The sequence below is a fragment of the Penicillium oxalicum genome, chromosome IV (genome assembly GCF_001723175.1).
Source record: "Penicillium oxalicum strain HP7-1 chromosome IV, whole genome shotgun sequence".
NCBI lineage: Eukaryota > Fungi > Ascomycota > Eurotiomycetes > Eurotiales > Aspergillaceae > Penicillium > Penicillium oxalicum.
This window is the reverse complement of record NC_064653.1, coordinates 1,757,593-1,777,493: the sequence shown is the minus strand read 5'-3', so window position 1 is coordinate 1,777,493 and position 19,901 is coordinate 1,757,593. Positions and strand designations below refer to the sequence as shown.

Sequence of the window (19,901 nt, the reverse complement as noted above, 5' to 3'; positions counted from 1 at the left end):
AGAGCTTGCATATAACGGACGAATTCATGATCAATTGGGTATCTTTCTACTGACGATTTGGGAGATTGTTGACTTGTTGGCCTCGGTAAGAGAATTTACTCATATGACGAGGCAGATTTTTGTTTCAGGATTACCAACCGGACTCAACTTTCTTCATCCACTCTTCATTGGAGATTGATAAATAGATGGATGCGCCGTGAGTTTGGTTATGGATGAACCTCCTACACATAGATGCGGGTCCAATTCTCCGTGCGTAAATCCCGACCTCTAGGGTTAGCATCAAGTCTCAGCTATGACTCCACCGAAAGACATGCAAAATGCTAAACTGTAGATTGTTCTTGTGTATTAAATTGTATTTTGATTTGGCACAAAAGCTGCTTGGAAAGCCATCTATCTGGTTTCCGGTCATAATGTATTACTAAAACAGAAATCACCACACGACTCAGAGGCGTGGCCAGTCTAACAAGGGGATCAATCTCTGGCATCAAAAATCCAGAACAAGAGCGGGTCATAGAGTACTCATCCATATCCCAAAACGCCGACGCTAATAGTCAAAGATAACAGAGAAGGTCAAAGCAAAAGCAAAACAATATCGCATCACAGAGGAAAAAAAGAAGTAGTGCACCAATACCGTCAACGATCATGCATCAGGCATCGCGGACTGATCAGACTCCTGAGGAAGTTTTGCCACATTGGAAGCAACGACATCCGCCTGAAGAACGTCAGAGCTGTAGAAGCCCGAGTCTGGAATAACGCCCGTGGCGAAGTTGAAAGAATTGAATTCCGCGCCTGGCATGTTCTCTTTGAGGATAGCCGGATCCGAGAGAATTGCATCGATGAGATCCTCAGGTGGGTTGTTCTCATCATCCGACGCGGCGGGAGAGACGTAATTGGAGGGAAGCCAGTCCGCCCAATTGCTGCCGGGGAACTTGTCGTTTGACAATTGGAATGAATTGACGCTGGTGGGCAGCTCATCAAAGATATCGAGAATCATACCATCTAGAGGTGCGAATGCTTCGGAGTGAAACCCGCAATCGGACAACACTGAGTTGCCATGCTTAGAAGGCGATTTTTGGGGGGAAGTGTCCACACGAGGGGACCGCCCTGGACTTCCTTGGATACGCTGCAAGCGTTCGGCACTCAGCCGAGTGGCGGTGGAAGCGGTGACATCTTTCCGCTTGAGGCTCGTAGGGGAGTTGCAGGGCAAGGACTGACGTCTCTCCTGCAGCGCAGCACGTGTGGGTCGGCGCCGAGGAGTAGGACTGACAGGAAGGTCAAAATCCAAAGCCGAGTCTTCGAAAAGGTCGTTAACGGCATCGTGTGAGGGCTCCAGATTCTCTTTTGCCTGCATTTGCTTCTCGGTCTTGGAAAGACGAGGGCTGCGACGGGGCGAGCAGCTGTTCACCATTGACGGGCCCAGTTCCTTCAGCGCTCCTTCCTTCTGAGAAGACGCAAAAAGGGCACGACGTACAGGCTTAGGAGTTAAGTTTGTCTCGTCGGGGGCAGAAAATTTCCGGGTGTCGAGATTTCTGGCCGGACTTGACTGGATGGCGAGTCGCAAAGCATCACGAGCTTCGTCTTGGTCCCAGCAAGACTTCTCGCTCGATCTGGTCGGCTCTGCACTGTTCGCCCGTCTCCTTTTACTCGGATAATCTGCTTCGTTTTCAGGATTCTGAGCTTGTTGACGATCCTGACTGGGGTCCTCATAACTTTCGGCGTTGGGGGTCTCACCCTCCTCATTCTGCGCGGATGAGATATCGGTGGGGGCAGGAGAAGACTGGGCCGGGCGAGCGGCGGTAGCCTTGCTGCGAGTCCGTGTGGAGGGTTTTGACAGAGGTCCGCCACTCTGTTTGCGATTCCGAGAAGAGCGCTTGTGCTTTCCGTCCGCTGTGGATGCGGTGGCCTTATTATTCCACCGGTTTTCTGGACGCATGCTTTTGAACTTGTGTAGCCACAGTCCGCATGGGTTGCAGAGAAGCAATTGACTCCAGCCATTATCCTCGGGAGTAATTCCAAGACCCTTTTTGTAAAGTCTGAATTTGGCAACTTCTTGCTTGTCATTCCTCTCAAGAGCCTCCCAGAAAAGAAGCCCACGTGGCTTCATTTCTTTTGCATCTTGTTCACTGCCAACGACATCTTTCGTCCAAGCCCTTCTCCACGTAGGCGTTTCGATGGACCCGCAGTTCTCGCAATAAGGGGGAACGGCACCGCTCGCAATGGCCGCATCCAGACGTGCCTGAACCTGCATGGCTCTGCGCGCTGCGCCCCCACTGCGAGGCGCCTTCCGGGTACATTCGGGCTGGGGCGCGGGTGTCTCCACGATAGAGAAGTCACTCATGGGGCCTGCAGCGGCCTGTGAGTGTTGGCGCGTGGGCTGGATATGAACGACAGGATCACTGGCTGGGGTGCCTCTCAGAAGCTGCTCTATTTCGCTTTGCGACATGGGAGCAGGTGCCAGTGGCTTGGGCGTTGGTCGGATGCTCATACGCGAAGAGGGTCTTGACCCAGATGAAGTACTCGGCCGGGGTACTTGGACAGCCTGCTGTGACTTTAAATCCGTTGGAGCTTCGCTGGCTGTCATCGCATCGGTCATGACTTCAGAAACTAAACCAATAGCACTCGCGGGAGACGTGGCTTGAACCGTCGATAATACGGAACGTGAGCGTTTCTCACCAGTCGTCTGGCGATAATTGGGTTTTTGGGAGTCTTCCACGGGAGTAGCGGCACTGTCGTCGATGAAGTCATCCAGCCCGCCACTCATGAAGCCCGAATCCGCGTCAATCAAGAGTGGAGGCAAGTTGGGGCTTGATCGGGATGAAAATCGAGATTCCATGACGGGGGGCGACGAGGGCATGTTAAAAGCTGGCTCAAAGATGCCCTGATAACGCTCCTCAGGCGAGTGTGCATTCTGCTCCTGCGATAAATCATCACTGTTGTGGTAAGGAGATGCGTAGGAGCTGTTGCTATGCGTGGAGCTCTCGCGCAACAGACTTGACGGCAGTCGCGCCCGTCGAGAAAAGCTGGATGGATGAGAGATCGGAGTGGGCGGGCGAACTGGCTCATCCTGCGATTGCTCAGTGCGGGTGACGGGGTTGATCGGAGTGGGACGATGAATTCGAACAGAGGCGGCGGTACTGGCAGCTACTCGCAGAGAGCTTGGTTGCCGTTCGATGTTCATATCCGATTTTCCTGGCCAGCCAGCCTGGTAAAGTTTGGCGCGCTTCCTTTGCTGAGGCTCCGCGATGTCCTCTCCTCCGCTACCGTAGCCTGATTGGAATGAGTCTCTGCGCGCACGGTTGCCAAGCTGGTGGGTGTGGAAGTCGCTTTCCTGCATCGAGGCACTCGATGAAGGACGAATATTGTCACTGTGAGAGAAGCTCTGGCGGGACTGAAGACTCTGGTGGTTATGCGTAGGCGTGCGAGTTCCTGCTGGAGTGGACATTCGGCTAGGAGGACCGAACGAGTGGGTTGGCGAGGATGACCGGATCGACTCGTTGGTGGAATAAGCGGGGTATTCTCGCGGCGTGGTGCCGTCACTCAGAAGCCGGTGAACGCGCTCGATGCCGGATTGATCCATTGGCGAAGGTCCACGGCTCTGACTTTGATTCCTTGAAGCCTCAAGCAGGGATGGATTCTGTCTCAGAAAAGCCGTCCAGGACTGTGCGTCGAAATCGTGAGGGATGAAGTTGCTCAGTTCACGATACTTTTGCATGCTGTCCAGATATTCGCTTTGCATCACCGTGGGCACGGGAACAAGCCGAAGTTTGACTTCCAGCGTCTCATGAACGCCTTTGGAGAAAAGACCCATTGGGTTCTTGCACACACGACCTGTTACCATTGTCTTGGATTGATGAGCGGGGGCATCTGGTGTGGGCGAGGCAGACGCGAGCACCCATGACAACATTCCCTGACCAACCAAGGGCGTCTCGTACTCAGAGTAGTCGTATGCGTAGACTGTGTAGTCTCTGCCCAATTGGGCCACCAATTCGGGACTAAGTCATTCCACGTAAGTTTTCTATCTCTTTAGACCTTTATGGGGAGATGGGGCGGGCCAACCTGGCAGAGACGATGGCCTGAATGCATGTCTTCAATTCAATGACTCCGATTTGAGTCTGCTCATCCAGGTAAGCGGTCTGAAGGTCCAGCACATGCGGCCAACGAGCCAAACAGTTCGTCTTATTCTCGTTGTCGAATGTGTACAGGACCTTCAGTCTCATGGGGCGGACGGTAATACCGTCCTGCGATTCCATCTCAACGAATTCTTTCTGTAAACCATGCAAATAGCCAAGCGGAGATGAATTGTCGAAAATTGACAGTGGGCAAAGACCGAAAGAGTGCGGTGGATAGAGACAGCGTCGATGCTTAGCAAGGTGAGGGTGTAGCACGCAGAGACTGTCCAAGTCTGACTTGGCTGGGAGTGTGCGATGACGGGAGATTTATTCGCTTTGGGTGAAAGGCCGGCAGGGATAACGGGGGAAGTGGAAAAGGGCGGGCGGGTCCAGACCGAGCAACTGTTGAATCTGTCGCCCGGGAGAATCGATAAGCAACTGTGCAGCCCACTAGAGGGGAAAAGCTGGAGCGCAGGAATGTTAGCAAGGTCATAGACGGCCAAAAGTCCCTAGCAACGTCCGCGAAGTTGACCGCTTCTTGCAAAATAATTTCCAGGACAAGACCAATAGGGGATCCTGAAAGTTGGAATTACTTACATTTGCAGGTAAGATGGAGGAGAAAGAAAAGTGGGGAGATCAAGAGAAGCAAGGAAAGCGGACGTGGGTTAAGAGGGAAGAAAGCAAGCCTTGCATACGCGGGTTGAAGCTATCCGCCGAGCAACATGCGTGGACGCGACGTGACGCAGCCTACCGCGTACAGCACTTGGTGCCTTGTCTATAAGGCACATAACACTTCCGGGTCACGAAGTCATGTGATATCGATTATCGAACTTGACGGCCACGCCGTATCGCTGGGACTGAGAAGACGAAGAGCATCTAAGACCTTTTTATACCCCACCTCTTACACACCATGGCGACCGCTCCAGACCCCAAGATCCAGTAAGAGCTCGAAAATGTGACTCACTCTCAATCTGATGAAGCTTCGCTGACTTCTCCGATCTCCGCAGAGACCTGCTCAACAAGCCCAAGAGCGAGCTCACGTATGTGCATTTATGTCCTTCCATCTCAGTTGCCCCCACCACCAGCTGCAGTGCAAGTTTGCTTGGACTATGTTTCTTCATCAAATCATGTGCTTCCACCTTGTGCCGAACTCTGGTCCAGACATTGTGCTGGTGACTTTGATGATTCCCGACGACATCTCCCGTCCTCTCCTCGGCCTTGTCACGTTTTGACACATGCGGGCTCTGAATCGGATACGGACGACTAACTGTGCGTTGGATCTACCATAGTGAATATGAGGTCGCCCTCGTTGAAGAGCACGAGCTCACGGCTGGCCCTCTCTCGCTCCTCCAGACCGCCACTCGCACACACACCCAAGTTCTGATCTCTTGCCGCAACAACCGCAAGCTACTCGCTCGGGTGAAGGCTTTCGACCGTCATTGCAACATGGTGCTGGAAAATGTGAAGGAAATGTGGACTGATAAGCCCAAGGGCAATAAGGGCAAGGGTGTGAACAAGGAACGCTTCGTCAGCAAGATGTACGTTCACTCGCCGGGCCGCTCTCGAAACCCAACTTGCGTCGAGGGGGTTCAAGCTTCTTGCGTTCAACCTGCACATGACTTTTTGTGATCTCTCCCCCTCCCGTTGACTGACAATTATTTCCCTCCAGGTTCCTTCGCGGCGATTCTGTCATCCTCGTTCTGCTTAGCTGAGCTTGGTACTTCACCTGGGCTATCACTACCGTATTTCTTATCGCGCACACTTATCGTACTGGGGTCGCCAGAGCCCGCGTTGTCTGTGTTAGAATTCGACGGGGCTACTGATCCCCGTATTTTGTGCAAATGCTTCCGTGCCCTTGAAGCCTCTGCTCCCGCGCTCGACATTCTGCGGGGCCAGAGACTTTGCCATGTTGTCGATCTCGATACCCTTTTTTTTTCTCTCTTACCTCCTGCCACCCCGACTGCAAATGCCCCTCCGCCCTTGCATTCGGTCACCGCTAGTCCTAGCCAGAGCTTAGCTTTCTGAGTTCAAGTCGGCCTGTAACGGCACCCTGGCCGATGCTCACAAAATATGGACGAATGAAAAATGAAATGTGCAATGGTGTCAAGATCTTTGTTTTTCCGCTATAGATCCATCAAAAGAAGGGCCAGATTTACACGCTCCATTTTCTCGTATCCATAGAGCATTTCCACTTGGTAATCTCTGTTTTCGAGTCACTATTGTCAAAGCGAAATAGTCTTCTGATTGGAGGCTTGTGTGCTCCGAAAGCGTCAAATCGTTGGGGAGATCTCGTGAATGTAGCAGATCCCCACGCTCGTCTTGAAGTCCAAAGAATCAGAGACTTTGACTAACTGAAATGATCCCTCTCCCCGGCGCGCAGCAACGCTATAGATGGCCCAGCGAGAGAGAAATCTTGAGATGTGGCGAGAAAAGACTTTGTCCTCGATCGCTCTCGAACCAGTTGATGCATAGAAGCAATCCGCGCTTTCAAAAGAAGTACACGTGCTCTCCTACCAGTTATACCGGCTATGCACATATTGAAGCATAGTCATGATTGTCCGTTTTTTTTCGGTTCTTGCCAATGCCGCTCAATTCCAATTGCGATTAAATACACCAATGCCCAATGCTCATACACAGTTCAGAATGCCTCGGATAGTCCAGTCAAAAATTCACTTAGTCCATACGCTCCTGGATCAGGCACCTTGCCTATCCACTCGGTCTCACTACCCACATAGACAGAACGACCCAGACTCGCCTTCATACTCTTAGTAGACTCGGTGCCCCTTTGTGCAGCAGCCGCCGCCGCCCGCATGTCCTGTGTCTCATACAGAGTCTCGCAGAAAGGAACTAGCGCATCCATCAGTGTACGGTCGCCTGGCTTCGCGGGCGTGTACTGGCTCAAGGCGGTGACCGAGTGCTTCAGTGCCTTGGCCCAGATTTCTGGTGTTGTTTGAAGCGGGGATCCTGTATCTTGGGCGCGAAGTCCGTGGACGAGAGCGTTGAGGAAGATTGCATAGATGGCGCCAGATGTGCCGTCCATGACATTTTCGACCACTTCGGTGATGCGGAGGACCGTCGGAACGATATTGTCGGTCAGGGCGGGGGACGCTTGGTCGAGGAGTTTCTGAATGGCTTCGGCGCCGCGCTTGAGACCTATGCCGCAGTCACCATCGCCCACGATTGTGTCGTATCGTGTTACTTCTGGCTCGGCGGCAATGACCCGTTTCAAACCCGCACCGAGAACTGTCTTGATGATGGCTGGATCCACTAATATTGAAAAGTGATGAGTACTAATGCCAAAAAAAGAAAGAAAAAACCACCAAATCCGATTGCGATGGACAAAAAAAAAACTTACATTGCAGGTTACTTGGTGTCTCTTCGACGATGTTGGTAGCCTTGAGCTCCACGGGCGTATCGACGCGGTCATTCCACGTAGCTGTAGAAATGGGCGCTGACCAGCCCACAGCCTCGGCCGGGGCATCAATCAGCTCCAGCATCGACTTGCCATCGCCGAGTCCATTGTCTGCCAGTCTGAGCAATGAGATACTGAACCCCATGCCGTTGAGACTCGTCAAGAAGGTGCCTGAAATGACCCGCACAGGCTTGATCTTGTGATCCCGTACGAGCTGACGATGCACCTCGTCAGTGATACCTGCCAGCTCGATAGGACTGACGCCGCCCAGATTGTTGATCAGCAGGACAAAGTCATCCCCCAAGCCGTACTTGAGATATGCGCGCTCGGAGTCGTGTTGGTCCAATAGTTGCCGCAGCATGATGGAGACAGTTTCCACCAAGTCGGCCTTCATGCGATGGGAGCCGGGCTCGTTGTGAATGCCCATCCCGATCTCCACTTCGCCATTTGGAATAAAATCTTCGGGCATCCCCCGACCAGGAACGTGGACATGCTCAAGGGAGGAGCCGATGGAGACAATGTTCTCGTTGGCAAATTGGGCGAGCTTATAGACCTCTTCAAGAGATCCCCTAACCCCAACGGAAACCCCAGAGAATTAGCATATGTAGCGTCGACTTTTTTTTTTCTCTTTGTAAGAGTAAAAGACCTACCCAGCCTCTGCCAAAGCCCCCGTGATCTTCAAGATCAATATACCACCCCCGATACCCCGTCGGCCAACCTTGCCTCCTTTGGTGCGGCCTACGCCCACATCATCGTTGATTGGGAAGAACTCGGTTCGGATTCCCGCCGCGCGGCATTTCTCAGCCGCCATACCAAAATTCAAGACATCACCAGTGTAGTTGTTGGGCAGGATCAAGACGCCCGCATCCGTGGGTACACGATCAATTGCAGCGCGGCGAATCTGTTCGGCCGAGGGTGAGGCAAAGATCGATCCCGCAACCGATGCATCACAGAAGCCCTTGCCCACGAAACCTGCAAAGGCCGGCTCATGCCCTGATCCACCTCCAGTAATGATTGAGACTTTGCCGGGCCTTCGTGCAGCATCGGGCCGGCGGAAAATGATCTTATTTTGAGCATCAAAAGCCAGTGACGGATTTGTCAAGGTGAGTGAATTCAGTGCCGTCAGAACCAGGTGGTTCGGATCGGAGAAGAAATGTTTGGCTGTAAAATGGTCGGGTTAGAATCAAAGCTGGTCGGCTAATCTCCATAAATGCAGCTATTACTATCCCAGCACCTCGGTGTTCTCTTCGAGCGGGGGTCCATTCACGAGAATAAACTCACTTTGCATGATTGAGGTGAAGGAACTATGTGTCGCAGTTCAACTGATCTCCAATCCGACTTGAGCAAGGTACCAGAATATTGCAAAGCTGTCCACCCAAGCAATCTCGCTCTTTCAGAAATAGAGATGGGAAGCTTCTCTTAGAGTAATCGCCCTTGTCCGAGACCGTAAGCTAGGGTTTTACAAGTTTTGTAACACAGATATTGTCAATGCATGTGATTCGGGTATTTTGGCTCTTCTCCACAAGTCCGGCAATGCGCCGTGTCGTCCACTGGCGTATAACAAGAACGACAATGACCGGCGCGATTGACAACCGGTGCGATGCGCCTATACACGCCCTGAATTTGGTCTTTTGTACTTCGTCCGGTGGAGGATCTCCAGACGATGCGATGGACCGGAGAAAGCGGGGAAAAAAGTGGGGGAGCGATACGATCAACTGGATGTTGTGGGGATACTGCGAGGTTCCACAGTGTCAGCAGCTTTTCAAGAATCTCAATTGCCAGCAAACCACCGTATTGATGCAGAAGGCCAGAAGACTGTCGTAGAGGAACACGGCTGAAAGTATTGGAAAGATGCGATGATATATTTACCTGTTGTGCTCTAATTTAGTATATAGAGGACCCGCGATAGAATGTGCGATTCCAGTATCTACTATCAATTGTAGTACGTGACGAAGAAATTCATGGACAACCGCTTCGCACAGGACCGGGGGAGCAGCTGCACTCTTATGCCGCAGCAGCGCAACAGTTGGAGCACTTACTCAATCCTGACAATCCGTTGCTTCCCCCGCTCTTATGGTAGGTATCTCCAAAAGGGTTCACCTATGCCATCGAATTGACCTGCCCACTGCGCACTCTTCTCAGTGCCCGCATGTTCCGAATAGGCACGATCTTCATCGGCATCTGCCCCCTGGTCTGGACCACCTCGGCTTACCCTCTACGGACATCCCGCCATAATCTCCCCCAGCGCCGCATCGCTGGCCGCGTGACTGAATTCGTGGTATTAAACTGCCGGATGCGAAATCTGACATCGACCTGACATTTTGGATCATTTAATGGGTTCCGATGAGGGCGATACGTTCATAGCTATTGCATCCTTTGAATTAGACCGAGAAACGTAGAGACAAATCTGTCACGAATAGGGGCCCAGTTTCTTTGCCCTTTAATTTATCAAATTAAACGAGTCCAGACTGGCAGGAAGAAGGTTAGCGTACCCACCATCAGCATAGTAGTAAGAGGCTAATGGAGCCGCGCCGTGCTGTGTACTTTCTCGCCCGAGTGATCTAGTCTCCCGAGAGGATCGATGTATGTGATGTAACTGTGGACCGCCGTTGCAATGAATATCCGCGTTGTCCTTTTTACATTGATTTGACCACGGAATCCAGATGTAACAATGCAGCTTCGAACAGGTGCTCGGTGCCTTGTCCTGTAAAGCGAACCTCGTGTATCTTAAAGTTACACTACAGGCTTCAAATGAAAGTGGCAGCATCGGCGAACTCAATGGGTGATCTGCATCTCATGCCGTTGTATTTCTTTTCCATATACAGCGTTCGAGAGAACAGAGACTCTTCGTCATCCCACCAATTGACACGAGGCTCTGAATAACTTGGCCAGATTCCCCGAGGGTTGATGATGGGGAATGGACTAGGCCCGCGTGACATCGCCGCTGCAAGTGGAACGGTCAAGGTTCCACCTCGGAGAAGCTCCGATCTGTCCAAGTTGTCCGCCCGCCGCGTGCCGAGGATACCAATTCCAAGTCTTAGAACACAACACCGCTTGGAGACAGGAACGGGACTTCTGCACAATTGAAAAAGAAAGAGAAGAGATCTGGCTCTGATCGACCCGGCGGTGAGTCTATCATAGACATGTACGATGAAATTGACAGGTTTATACGAAGGCAGTCCTCCAAGTGCATGACACAATACACCAGACAATGAACTCTGCAAGAACGGAAAGGCTTCTGAACTCGGTGGTTCCGCGGAAGAAATGAAAAAGATCAGATGAAGTACCCTGGCGCCATACCTTAACCCCAAGTACCAGTGCTCCAGATCGCTAAAAGAGTGAAGAGGGGAGCAGAAAGATCGCGAAGAAAAACATCCAAGAAAAGAGTCAAAGTCAACCAAAGCGGACCGAATGGAATCAAGTTCTACGCCACGTATCTGTACTGGTTGTTCTCAGCACGCTCCATGTAGTCTTTCTCGATCAATCTGTGATTTCATGACATGGTCAGCAAAAGTTATTATTGTAAAGGCCCGAAAAAAAGGTCCCCAGGCCTTTTGAGGAGGATCCGACACATACTTTTCAATGTTCGTCTTGATCTCGGCAGGTTGAAGGGTGCCCCGATGACGCGTGGCTTCGATCACCTCTGCAATGAGCTCAGCGTGCTTAATCGTCTTTCGACTCTTCATGATGCGCACGACCGCTGCCTGGGTTTCATAGTGTCGATCTGCAGCCACTCGCTCATGAGTGGTCTTGTTCTCTTCCTTGGTCTCTTTCAACTGAATCTGATTGATCTTGATGCGCATCTTTGCATCACTGAATCCGGTGTTGTACGAGAAGACGTCAGTCGTCTCAACTTCCTTGCCCTTGGGCGTCTTCGTCAGAACGCGGTATTTGGCGCACGCGAGGGACTGCAGAGTCCGCTTTAACTCAGGATCCGCTGCAGTGAAGAAATGTCAGTTTTCTCGATAATCAAGTGGGCGGACGTAGGAGCTTGCTTACAGAGTCCTGTTGCGGTTTGAATATCGACATAGCGCAGCGTCTCATTCTCTTCAATATCGTTGAAGAGAAGAAGCACAATCGCTTGGAATGAGCTGACCACTAATTCCTTGGAACCCTTGGGGAAACGGGCGCGCAATTGACAGTGTGCAAGCTGATGCTTCCAACTAAGCCGACGGCCAGTGTGTTTGTTGCAGTAGAATTCTTGGAAATCGTTGATGGCAGTGGCAATGATCGAGGGGATGCGCACAGGAACATCGGCATATGTAGGCCAGGCAGCGGCAGAGAGCACATTGACACTGAGATCGACCGCTGGGCGTTGTTTTCGGTCGCGCTCACGATTAAAAGCCGTGTATGCCGACATCTCGTCGCGAGCCACCTCGATATCCTTGAACATGGTCTCTAGATTATGTGTGAAACTCGAACCACATTCTAAGAAAAGTCAGCCGACCGCACACACGGAGGGACTATGAGGAAGGGCGCATCCTACCTTTTTTCAGACGACCGAGCATGCTCTTTTCGGCGTCGTCACTTGCACTTCGACCCATCAACAGACGTCGTGCAAGGTCATTTTTGTAGAACGCCTCGAACACGGCCTTGCCTTGCACGAACCGGAAGAGATCCAGCACCTGATCCAGCTGCCGATTGATCTCAGCATCCTCATCCGCCATGGCGTCCTCTTCCTGGCTGGCAGGCATCTTCCAACCGCCTTTCAGTAATCGGTCCACATATTTGGCAATCATCTCCCCTGTCTTCGGATTATCAGTCCCACCGGTGGATTGCCCCTTTCGACCGAGATTCATGAACTGTCCAAATGCTTCACGCACTGTGTGACCGAGATCTTCGTTTCGGTCGAACGATTCGGCAAGGGTTTCGTCGAGCTGTTTCTTGAACTGTAGAAGACGCACAATCATCTCCGCCTCGTTCTCCTCGTCAAAGACAATGTTCGAGCCCTCTTCGACGATGAAATGACCAAAGGGGGTCTTCAATTTGTGAGCCAAGCTGCGCCGGCTGAGAAGGCGATAAAGTTGCTTCAAGGCTGTCTGATTTTCTGCCCGCATGAGGCCTAGTACCTCGCTCTCATTGAGGAGGACCGCCTCGTGCTCTCCGACCAAGATTTCATCCAACAGCTCGGCCAGCTTCTGTTTAGTACTTCGATTCAAGGCAAAGAGACCGCATCGTTCTACTTCGCGTTCAATCAGACGCTGGCTGTTCTCGACGAAGGATGATAGAGCCCCAGTGGATTCTCTCTGGGCCCATGACGTGATGAAATTGTGGGAACTGGTGATGAACAATGGCTCAAAGTCACTGTTGTAGACGTCTAGATGATGGAACAATTCGATAGCATCCCGAAGCAAAGTGGCATCGTGCGCGGTTCGAGTCTCAGCCCCCCGATCAGCAGTGATGAGGTCGCAAGCGCCTCGCAGGATCTTTGGCTTAAGGTTCGAATCGGCAAAGACGTACGTGCGGAATTGGATCAGACCCATCTCCTGGATCACCGGGAAATCCTTGGAATGCAGTAGGAAGGATTGGTCCAGGTAATAAAACACCCAACGAACAGTAATCTGTCACATGTCAACTCCCGAAGGCTGCGCCAGTGAGGCGAACTCATACTCACAAGTCTCAAGTGCCATGCCGACCATGCCTCGATCACTGCCCGCAATGTATCGACATCCGTCCCCCCCTTGGCCCTCTCAACTAAGTTATCACGAAGCATTCCCGCCACATAGTTCTTGCACCGCTCTTGAACCTTCTTGGCCAGTAACGCGGCTTTTTCCTGACGACATATATTTTCGGCCCCTTTGTACAGCTCTTCCAGAGAGATGTCTTTCTTGCCATCAAAGATCGCTGACAACGCGGCATCCAGCTGTGCCCACGTCTTATCGAAGTATTGCTCATGGTTTGCCCGAGGACCGGCCCGAAGATTCTTCACCACCAATTTCTTGGCGCCAGAATGGGGACTGAAGTTATTCTGCCGGGCATTGACCCCGGAGTATGGGGGATTTGACGCCGGTGTGCTGCGCATAAAGGCGGCGCCGTTCTTGGGCGGAGATCCGGAGAAGTTATACATCTTGTTCGGCGATACGGAATGGCCAACCGCGGGCCGCGAGGGGGACACAGAATAGCGAGATCGTTTCAGAGCGGTGGGGGTGCTCTGGTGGTCGGTGTTGCGAGAGGAGCTGGATGCGAGTAGCTCTGAGATCGTCCGCTGCGAGTGCGGTTGTAGTAGCTCTCCTTGATCAGCAAGCTTCCTCTTGCCGCTCGGCTTGCGCTTACCGCTCCGCAGATCGGGGTCGGCACTCAGATTCTGCTGCATCCAGCCGATTCAGTCCGACAAGTTGTGTGGAGAAGGGGCCAAGCTGTGGACGGGGAGAGTGATGGCGATGGATAATGGATCGATCATAATTCAGCCAGGGCGGTCTGTGGCGGAGTGATGCGGGAATTGGAGGAATGAGGGGATGGCAGTGACGGATATGAGTGGGACAACGGCGGACCAGGCCAAGTGCCCACCAACCTCCGCATGGAACCCTGGGCGATAAGATAGACGGCCTTCCTCAAAAAGGCTGGCACGTTCTATGGGACCGAGGAGTGTCATCAACCGGGCTACTCATGTATGACCTACTACTACTACTACTACTACTACTACCACCACCATCACCATTCAGTGTATCCTTGCTGTCACCAATATACGGGATGGATCCAAGTCTGGATTGGTGACCTTCCATCTGTTCATGCCCCGAGCGAACTGCCATTACTAAGCTGTAAAGCCGGTCGTCCACTGAAAACATACATGTAGGCGTGTTTGACGCGATCGTACTGAAGCCTGTGCTCGCACGAAGATCCTCAGTCGGAATGGTTTTTTGACCGGAGGGTGGATCGGGATCATGGCGTGCAAAGTAGCATGGCTCTTTTCATCATCCAAACCCCCCCGTTAAAAAAAAGGGAAACGAAGAGACAATACAGACAAATATGATCCGTTGATATTTAAGAAGATGCCTCCAAATCGCTCAGCCAGAAACTCCTCCAAGTGATGCCAATAGACGCCGCACTACCCAGCATGCTGGGGCCACATATTTTTATTTGCAAGTTCATGAGAACAAAGTAGGTTGCTCGCTCTGCTGCGGCTCGGGATCGTCGAACTATGAAGATGTCAGTGGTGTGCTCAGCCAAGGAATACGTAGACGCGGATCTCACCTCGATGAAGTCGGCCACTGCCACAAGCGCCATGAACGACTTGACCAGTTCGCAAAGAGCTTCGTGATGGGCGGAAGTGGTCCTCCCGCCAATCTTAGCGAACCGTTTGAACACGCCCACCATGCACGGCCTGTTCTCGGAAATGAAGGTACGCGTCTGCATTCTGATTTGTTCGTTATGGGCGCCTCGAGATAGGACCGCGGAGACAATCACGCGGATCACGCAGAGCAGGAGGTCGTAGTATTTCCGGAGCGCATCCGGATTGTCGATGTCTACAGGTGTCAGTGGGCCTTCTATAGAACTACTCTTTGTGGGGAAAGAATGGAGACACTCACCGATTCCAATATCCGGATCCGCAGCAAACAGCTGCGACTCACGAACGGATTCAAACAGACCGGACTTGATGACATAGGTCGCCCCACTCTTGGTCTGAGAGAGCTGCTGGAGAAGCGCCAGGAGAGATTCGTAGTACGCCAATAAAGAGGCAGTGTCTTCCGAAATATGTATGTCAGCATTTATTGAATTCCAAACAGATTGGTCGAAGCAATCACGCTTACCCGCTGCCGGCGCCTTCCGTAATTCAGAGGGTAACGACCTCAAAGAATCCAAGAATAGACTGAGGTAGTTCGACTGCGACATCAACTCAGCGAGGATGCCATCCGTCCGGCTGTCCAGAGCCGCCAAGCTGTTCAAAAACAGCAGCGCAGCAGACCGACAAGTCTCCTGCCCAGTGTAAGCGTCGTCGCAGATGACCTCTACGAGCCCGGGGCCCGCAGACTTGACCAACTGTTGACTCTTCCGACGGAGACTCTCATGACTGATCTCTGAAGATGAAATGCGAGTAACGTAAATTGAACATATGCTGTAGAAGACTTCTCTTAGTGCCACATTCCCCGAGGCAAGCATGATGCCACGCATTGAGACCTGGAACAGCTGGTGAAGCTTTTCATCAATAATATCTCCATTGCGAGAGGTGGGGGTTTCGGGAAGATCTGCCGCAAGCTTGCTGATCAGTGTCTCACTCAGACGACCAAGCTCTATGGCCTCTGCGGAATCATTCTCAATGGAGGCTTCCAGTTTAGGAAGGGTAAGTTGAATTGCATGCAGGATAAAGGTGGGCCTGGTGGAATCGTCGAGAACGGAGCAGGTGGTAATGGTTGTAATGAGCTCTGTCCATGCACGAAGGGCGAGGTATCGGTTGTACACAATTTGCCGACTTTGATTGGTGGCAAGTATGAACATCTTCAAGGCTTCAGCTTCAGCTTCAAAATGCTCCTCATTTTGGGGCCGTGCGGGAGCGGAAGCAAACAGCTCAGATTTACGGATTTGGATCAACTCCTCCACTTTCGCAATGTCGAACAGTGCCAGTGCGTCTCGTTCCAGGGTGGCGCACTCGTTGACCGGGATGGTGTCAAGGAATGTGAGTTGAGGATTGTGGAAATTGCGCAAGATATCCAAATCAGCGAAGTCAAAGAGGTCGAATACCGAGGCGTGAGGAACCATCTCGCCGCTCTCTAACGTCGAATTTCCGAGCAGTGTTGAGAGAACGCTGGTCTGAAGTGCCGGGGAGCTCACTTTCGCCGCGGAGCGTATTTCAGTAGCTGCATACGAGAACAAGTGACTGCGGTAGAGCAAAAACTCCGCCAAGGCTGAAGTAGCATCGGTCATCCAAAATTCCTCAGCGGTGAGGGGATAGCCATTCCATAAGGTGTTGGGGCCAATGATGGGTTGGCCCGCGAAGGCGTTCATCAAAAATGCATTGGAGCGCATCTCACTCAAGGTGAAGAACGTGGCGAGCTTTGACGACCAAAGATGCTTGAGAACTTCAAAGGCCATCCGCTTGAGGTGCACGGTGTATGAAGTGATAGTTCCGTCCACCTCATCCGGATAACTCTGTAAGAATCCTATGATGGCGTGCAACAACGACATGCCGTTGGCGAACAGCCCGTTCGGAGGCAGGTCAAGGATGTTGCCCAAGCAGCTGAAGCCAAGAAGTAAATGGGCGACCGTGGGGCGGTCTGTGATCATACCTAGACAGCTATTCAAGAGCGCAAGGAGGCTTTCACGAATCACGTACCCAGCAGTCTTGGGTCCGCATTCAAGCTCTCTCAGATCAGGCTCCATCATGGAGACTAGTGAGCGTGCCACGCTGTCAACATCAACCTCCGATGCTAGAACCTCCACAATCTTGTTGGAAGATTGCCACTTTACAATCTCCGGCGACGACATCTTGTTCAATTTTCGTGAGCTTGTGAGCTTCTCAAGAAGTGTCATGGAAGTGACAGTGAGTTGCTCATGACCTGTGCCGCAGAAAAGGCAGAGCGCAGGTACAAGGGACAGGTTGTTCAACACGCTGTCTTCAAAAGAAGCAAGCGAGGAGTTTGCGACAGTGGGGCGATCTGTGAATTTAGACTTGACCATTGGCTTCACAACGTTGAAGTATGTCGACTGAAGATCCATCAGCAAGTTCATGACCTCAACGCTGCGTAGTACCGTCAAGACCAGAACCGAATCAGACGACGCTTGAGCTACTTCTGAGATGTCAACTCGGCTGATTGAGAACAACGCCTTCAAGACATTCTCATTGAAAAGCCATTCCATCACACGGGAGAACGCGTGTAGTCGCGTATATGACTCAAGATTGGATGTCTTCGCGGCAGAGTCAATAAGAGTCGACTGACTGAGAAAAGTAACAAGATCCTCGTTGAAGGTGCGCAGGCTTGTGACGACGAATTCAAGACAGTTGTAGGTCAACAAGCGCGAATGGTGGTTTCCTGGATCCTGCATTCTCCGGGAAAGAGCATGGCCCATAATGAAATCAATATACGGTTCAATCCCAGGCATCCGATACGCAGCCCCCAAAGAATCAGGGAAAGGAAGCGAAAAAGCCTGTGCGCTGGGGTCGGAGACGGGTGTGACCAAAGCATTTATCAACGTCACAAGGGCGTTGGTCTGATCGAGACTCTCGCCAATCTTCTGTAAAGCCTGCTGCTGATACCACAAACTGTGATTTGAATTGGCAGGTGCTTTGATGAGTGTTGAACTTTCACCCACTGGCGCACTGGTCAAAAATGAGTCAAGGGACTCCCACATATCAAATCCGTCCCCCAGAGTCTTGTCGATCATCAAAGACGACAGCGTAGTGAAGATAGTAGCCCTCAAATGAGTCGGGATCGGTCCTCTACATAAAGTGAGGAGCTCCTCCGCAACTCTGAAAGACTTGTTTTGAAGCATCCAATCCCGAATGGCTGCACTCTGCCTGCATAAATGACCCATGAGACGGAGATAGCAAGTAAGCATCACCGGGGACTCTGGCTCGCTAAGGTCCACACGCCCTGTCTTCCGAGTAGATCCAGGACCCTGTGCCGTCTGTGGAGTATGACCACCGGCTTGCGCTTTCTCCGTGACACGTGTAGCATAGAGGTGCAATTCGGCAAACATTTGACTCCAGTTCATGTTTGTGGATCGCCTCAATTTCGAGGTGAGAAACTTTTCCTCCTCGGTCAGAAATCTGTGCGCAGCAGCGGCATTTTCTTCTCCCTCAGATATCGAGCATAGCATTTCACAAAAGGCACTAACCCGCGGCACAGTCTGTCGTTTGGACGCCCATTGTAGGAATCCGTGGAGGTTACCCTCGACGTCGCCCCAGAACTCTTGCGCGGCATCTTCTCGACGCTCAAAAGCGAATGAAATGATCATCAAGAACGTTTCCAAATGGGTCTTTGCCTCTACAAGAGCACGATTTGTGCTCGATGTGAGTCCATCCCTGAGAGCAGTTATTTGATCCAGACGTTGTGTATCCTCCTCAGATTTGAGTCTGCGCACAGCGTCGGGCATATTCGCAATACAAGATTCCACAAAGACCTCGAAGTTCTCCATCAATAAGGCTTTCATGTAACTGCTGCAGTGGCTGGAGTCCAGCAGGGTGATTGGACTTTCTTTCAAGAGGAGCGCAACCAGTTCACTACGTGCAGGTTCTGCCCACTCCTCACTATTAACGTTGGCACAAATCGCCAACATCAATTCTAGTGCCCCGTCGTCGAGGGAGACCATGAAAGTGTCTGTCCGCTCTTGAGCTTCTTTCTCGGCGTCAAAGCCAGGGCCAAGATCTGATGGACCATCATCAAAGTACCAGCCACTGTAGATAGCAAGCCAAAGAGCAGTCATTGACGCATGAAATTGGGGAAGCTTCCACGACTGGCCATCCTTGGCTTGAGTTATCAGCTCGTGAAGGCGTCGAGCTTCATCTCGCTCACCACTTTCAGCAGACCCGTATCGGACGAAGGCGGCAATGGCGACAGGGAAGTAGTGAACAATTAGCCCGTCAAGACGATCAAGCTTCTTCAAGTGAGAGACAAGAACGCGGAAGTCTTCAGCACTAGTGTAAGTCCCTTTGAAGAGGTAGAACAAAATCGCCCCAAGCGACTCATGCTGCTGCTGTAGGCTGTATCGTTGGTATTCAATGGCCTCCATGATGTCGCGATCTTCTTCTTGGCCAACAATTGACGCCTTCTGGACCTGGTCGCCCAAGAGGGACAGCCATTTCTCAACCTCCCACATAGACTCGAGCGCCTTTCTCGTGTATTCTGAAGCATTCTGCATCTGTCTGTTCTTGATTTTAAGAATATGCGCAAGCGTCTCCTGCATGATGGGGAGGATGTTCCCTGGCTCTTCTGTTTCGTAGGTTTCTCGGCAAATCAGGCGGAGACATTCAAGAAGGAAATGGCGGCGCTCGTGGAACCTCATGATCGCAGTAATCAAGGGTGGTCGATCCAGAATGCGCGAATCTTCTTGCGCAGCTAGAAACATTACTGCCGCTTCTAGTTCATCAATATTCAAGGCATCGGCAAGCTGAAGAGCACCTTGCTGGAAATCTTCATTGATAGAGTACTCGACTTCGGCAACCGTGATCTTCCCTGTGACATTGCGCGATTATTAGTGAGAACTGCTGAAATAAGCACGCGCTTTGCGCAACGGAGCTTAATGATTTCTTACCAGAAAGTACAGCCTGCCGACTAGCATTGCTTTTCGCGGGCTTGTCCAGGAGTTTCTGGAAGTCCTCGATATGTGTCTCTAGCTCGAGTATGAGCCGCTCAACATTGAGAAATGAGCTGTCGGTAATTGCAGAGAGATCCTGGTACAGGCCGCGAAGGCTCGCCAGGTTCTCGTGAAGCTCTGCCATGACGGCG

At 51.8% G+C, this 19,901-nt stretch overlaps 5 protein-coding genes across 5 annotated transcripts; 1 reads left to right on the top strand and 4 right to left on the bottom strand.

The window, feature by feature from the left end:
- Nucleotides 1–640: 640 nt before the first annotated feature.
- On the bottom strand, nucleotides 641–4,250 carry POX_d05392 (uncharacterized protein; the record flags this gene model as incomplete). The annotated part of the gene is made up of 2 exons (XM_050114239.1): nucleotides 641–3,992; nucleotides 4,057–4,250. The coding sequence occupies 2 exons, from the start codon at nucleotides 4,248–4,250 to the stop codon at nucleotides 641–643; spliced, it is 3,546 nt and encodes a 1,181-aa protein (XP_049969190.1).
- Nucleotides 4,251–5,019: 769 nt separating this feature from the next.
- On the top strand, nucleotides 5,020–5,821 carry POX_d05391 (Small nuclear ribonucleoprotein Sm D2; the record flags this gene model as incomplete). The annotated part of the gene is made up of 4 exons (XM_050114238.1): nucleotides 5,020–5,048; nucleotides 5,117–5,149; nucleotides 5,399–5,647; nucleotides 5,779–5,821. The coding sequence occupies 4 exons, from the start codon at nucleotides 5,020–5,022 to the stop codon at nucleotides 5,819–5,821; spliced, it is 354 nt and encodes a 117-aa protein (XP_049969189.1).
- Nucleotides 5,822–6,747: 926 nt separating this feature from the next.
- POX_d05390 (Dihydroxyacetone kinase 1) lies at nucleotides 6,748–8,809 on the bottom strand (the record flags this gene model as incomplete). The annotated part of the gene is made up of 4 exons (XM_050114237.1): nucleotides 6,748–7,376; nucleotides 7,465–8,090; nucleotides 8,172–8,682; nucleotides 8,803–8,809. The coding sequence occupies 4 exons, from the start codon at nucleotides 8,807–8,809 to the stop codon at nucleotides 6,748–6,750; spliced, it is 1,773 nt and encodes a 590-aa protein (XP_049969188.1).
- Nucleotides 8,810–10,945: 2,136 nt separating this feature from the next.
- Nucleotides 10,946–13,834, bottom strand: POX_d05389 (uncharacterized protein; the record flags this gene model as incomplete). The annotated part of the gene is made up of 5 exons (XM_050114236.1): nucleotides 10,946–11,006; nucleotides 11,098–11,458; nucleotides 11,521–11,949; nucleotides 12,008–13,082; nucleotides 13,136–13,834. 5 exons carry the CDS (start codon nucleotides 13,832–13,834, stop codon nucleotides 10,946–10,948), a joined length of 2,625 nt encoding a protein of 874 aa, XP_049969187.1.
- A 772-nt stretch (nucleotides 13,835–14,606) lies between these two features.
- Nucleotides 14,607–19,894, bottom strand: POX_d05388 (uncharacterized protein; the record flags this gene model as incomplete). The annotated part of the gene is made up of 5 exons (XM_050114235.1): nucleotides 14,607–14,657; nucleotides 14,713–14,984; nucleotides 15,048–15,203; nucleotides 15,270–19,628; nucleotides 19,708–19,894. The coding sequence occupies 5 exons, from the start codon at nucleotides 19,892–19,894 to the stop codon at nucleotides 14,607–14,609; spliced, it is 5,025 nt and encodes a 1,674-aa protein (XP_049969186.1).
- Between the last annotated feature and the right edge of the window lie 7 nt (nucleotides 19,895–19,901).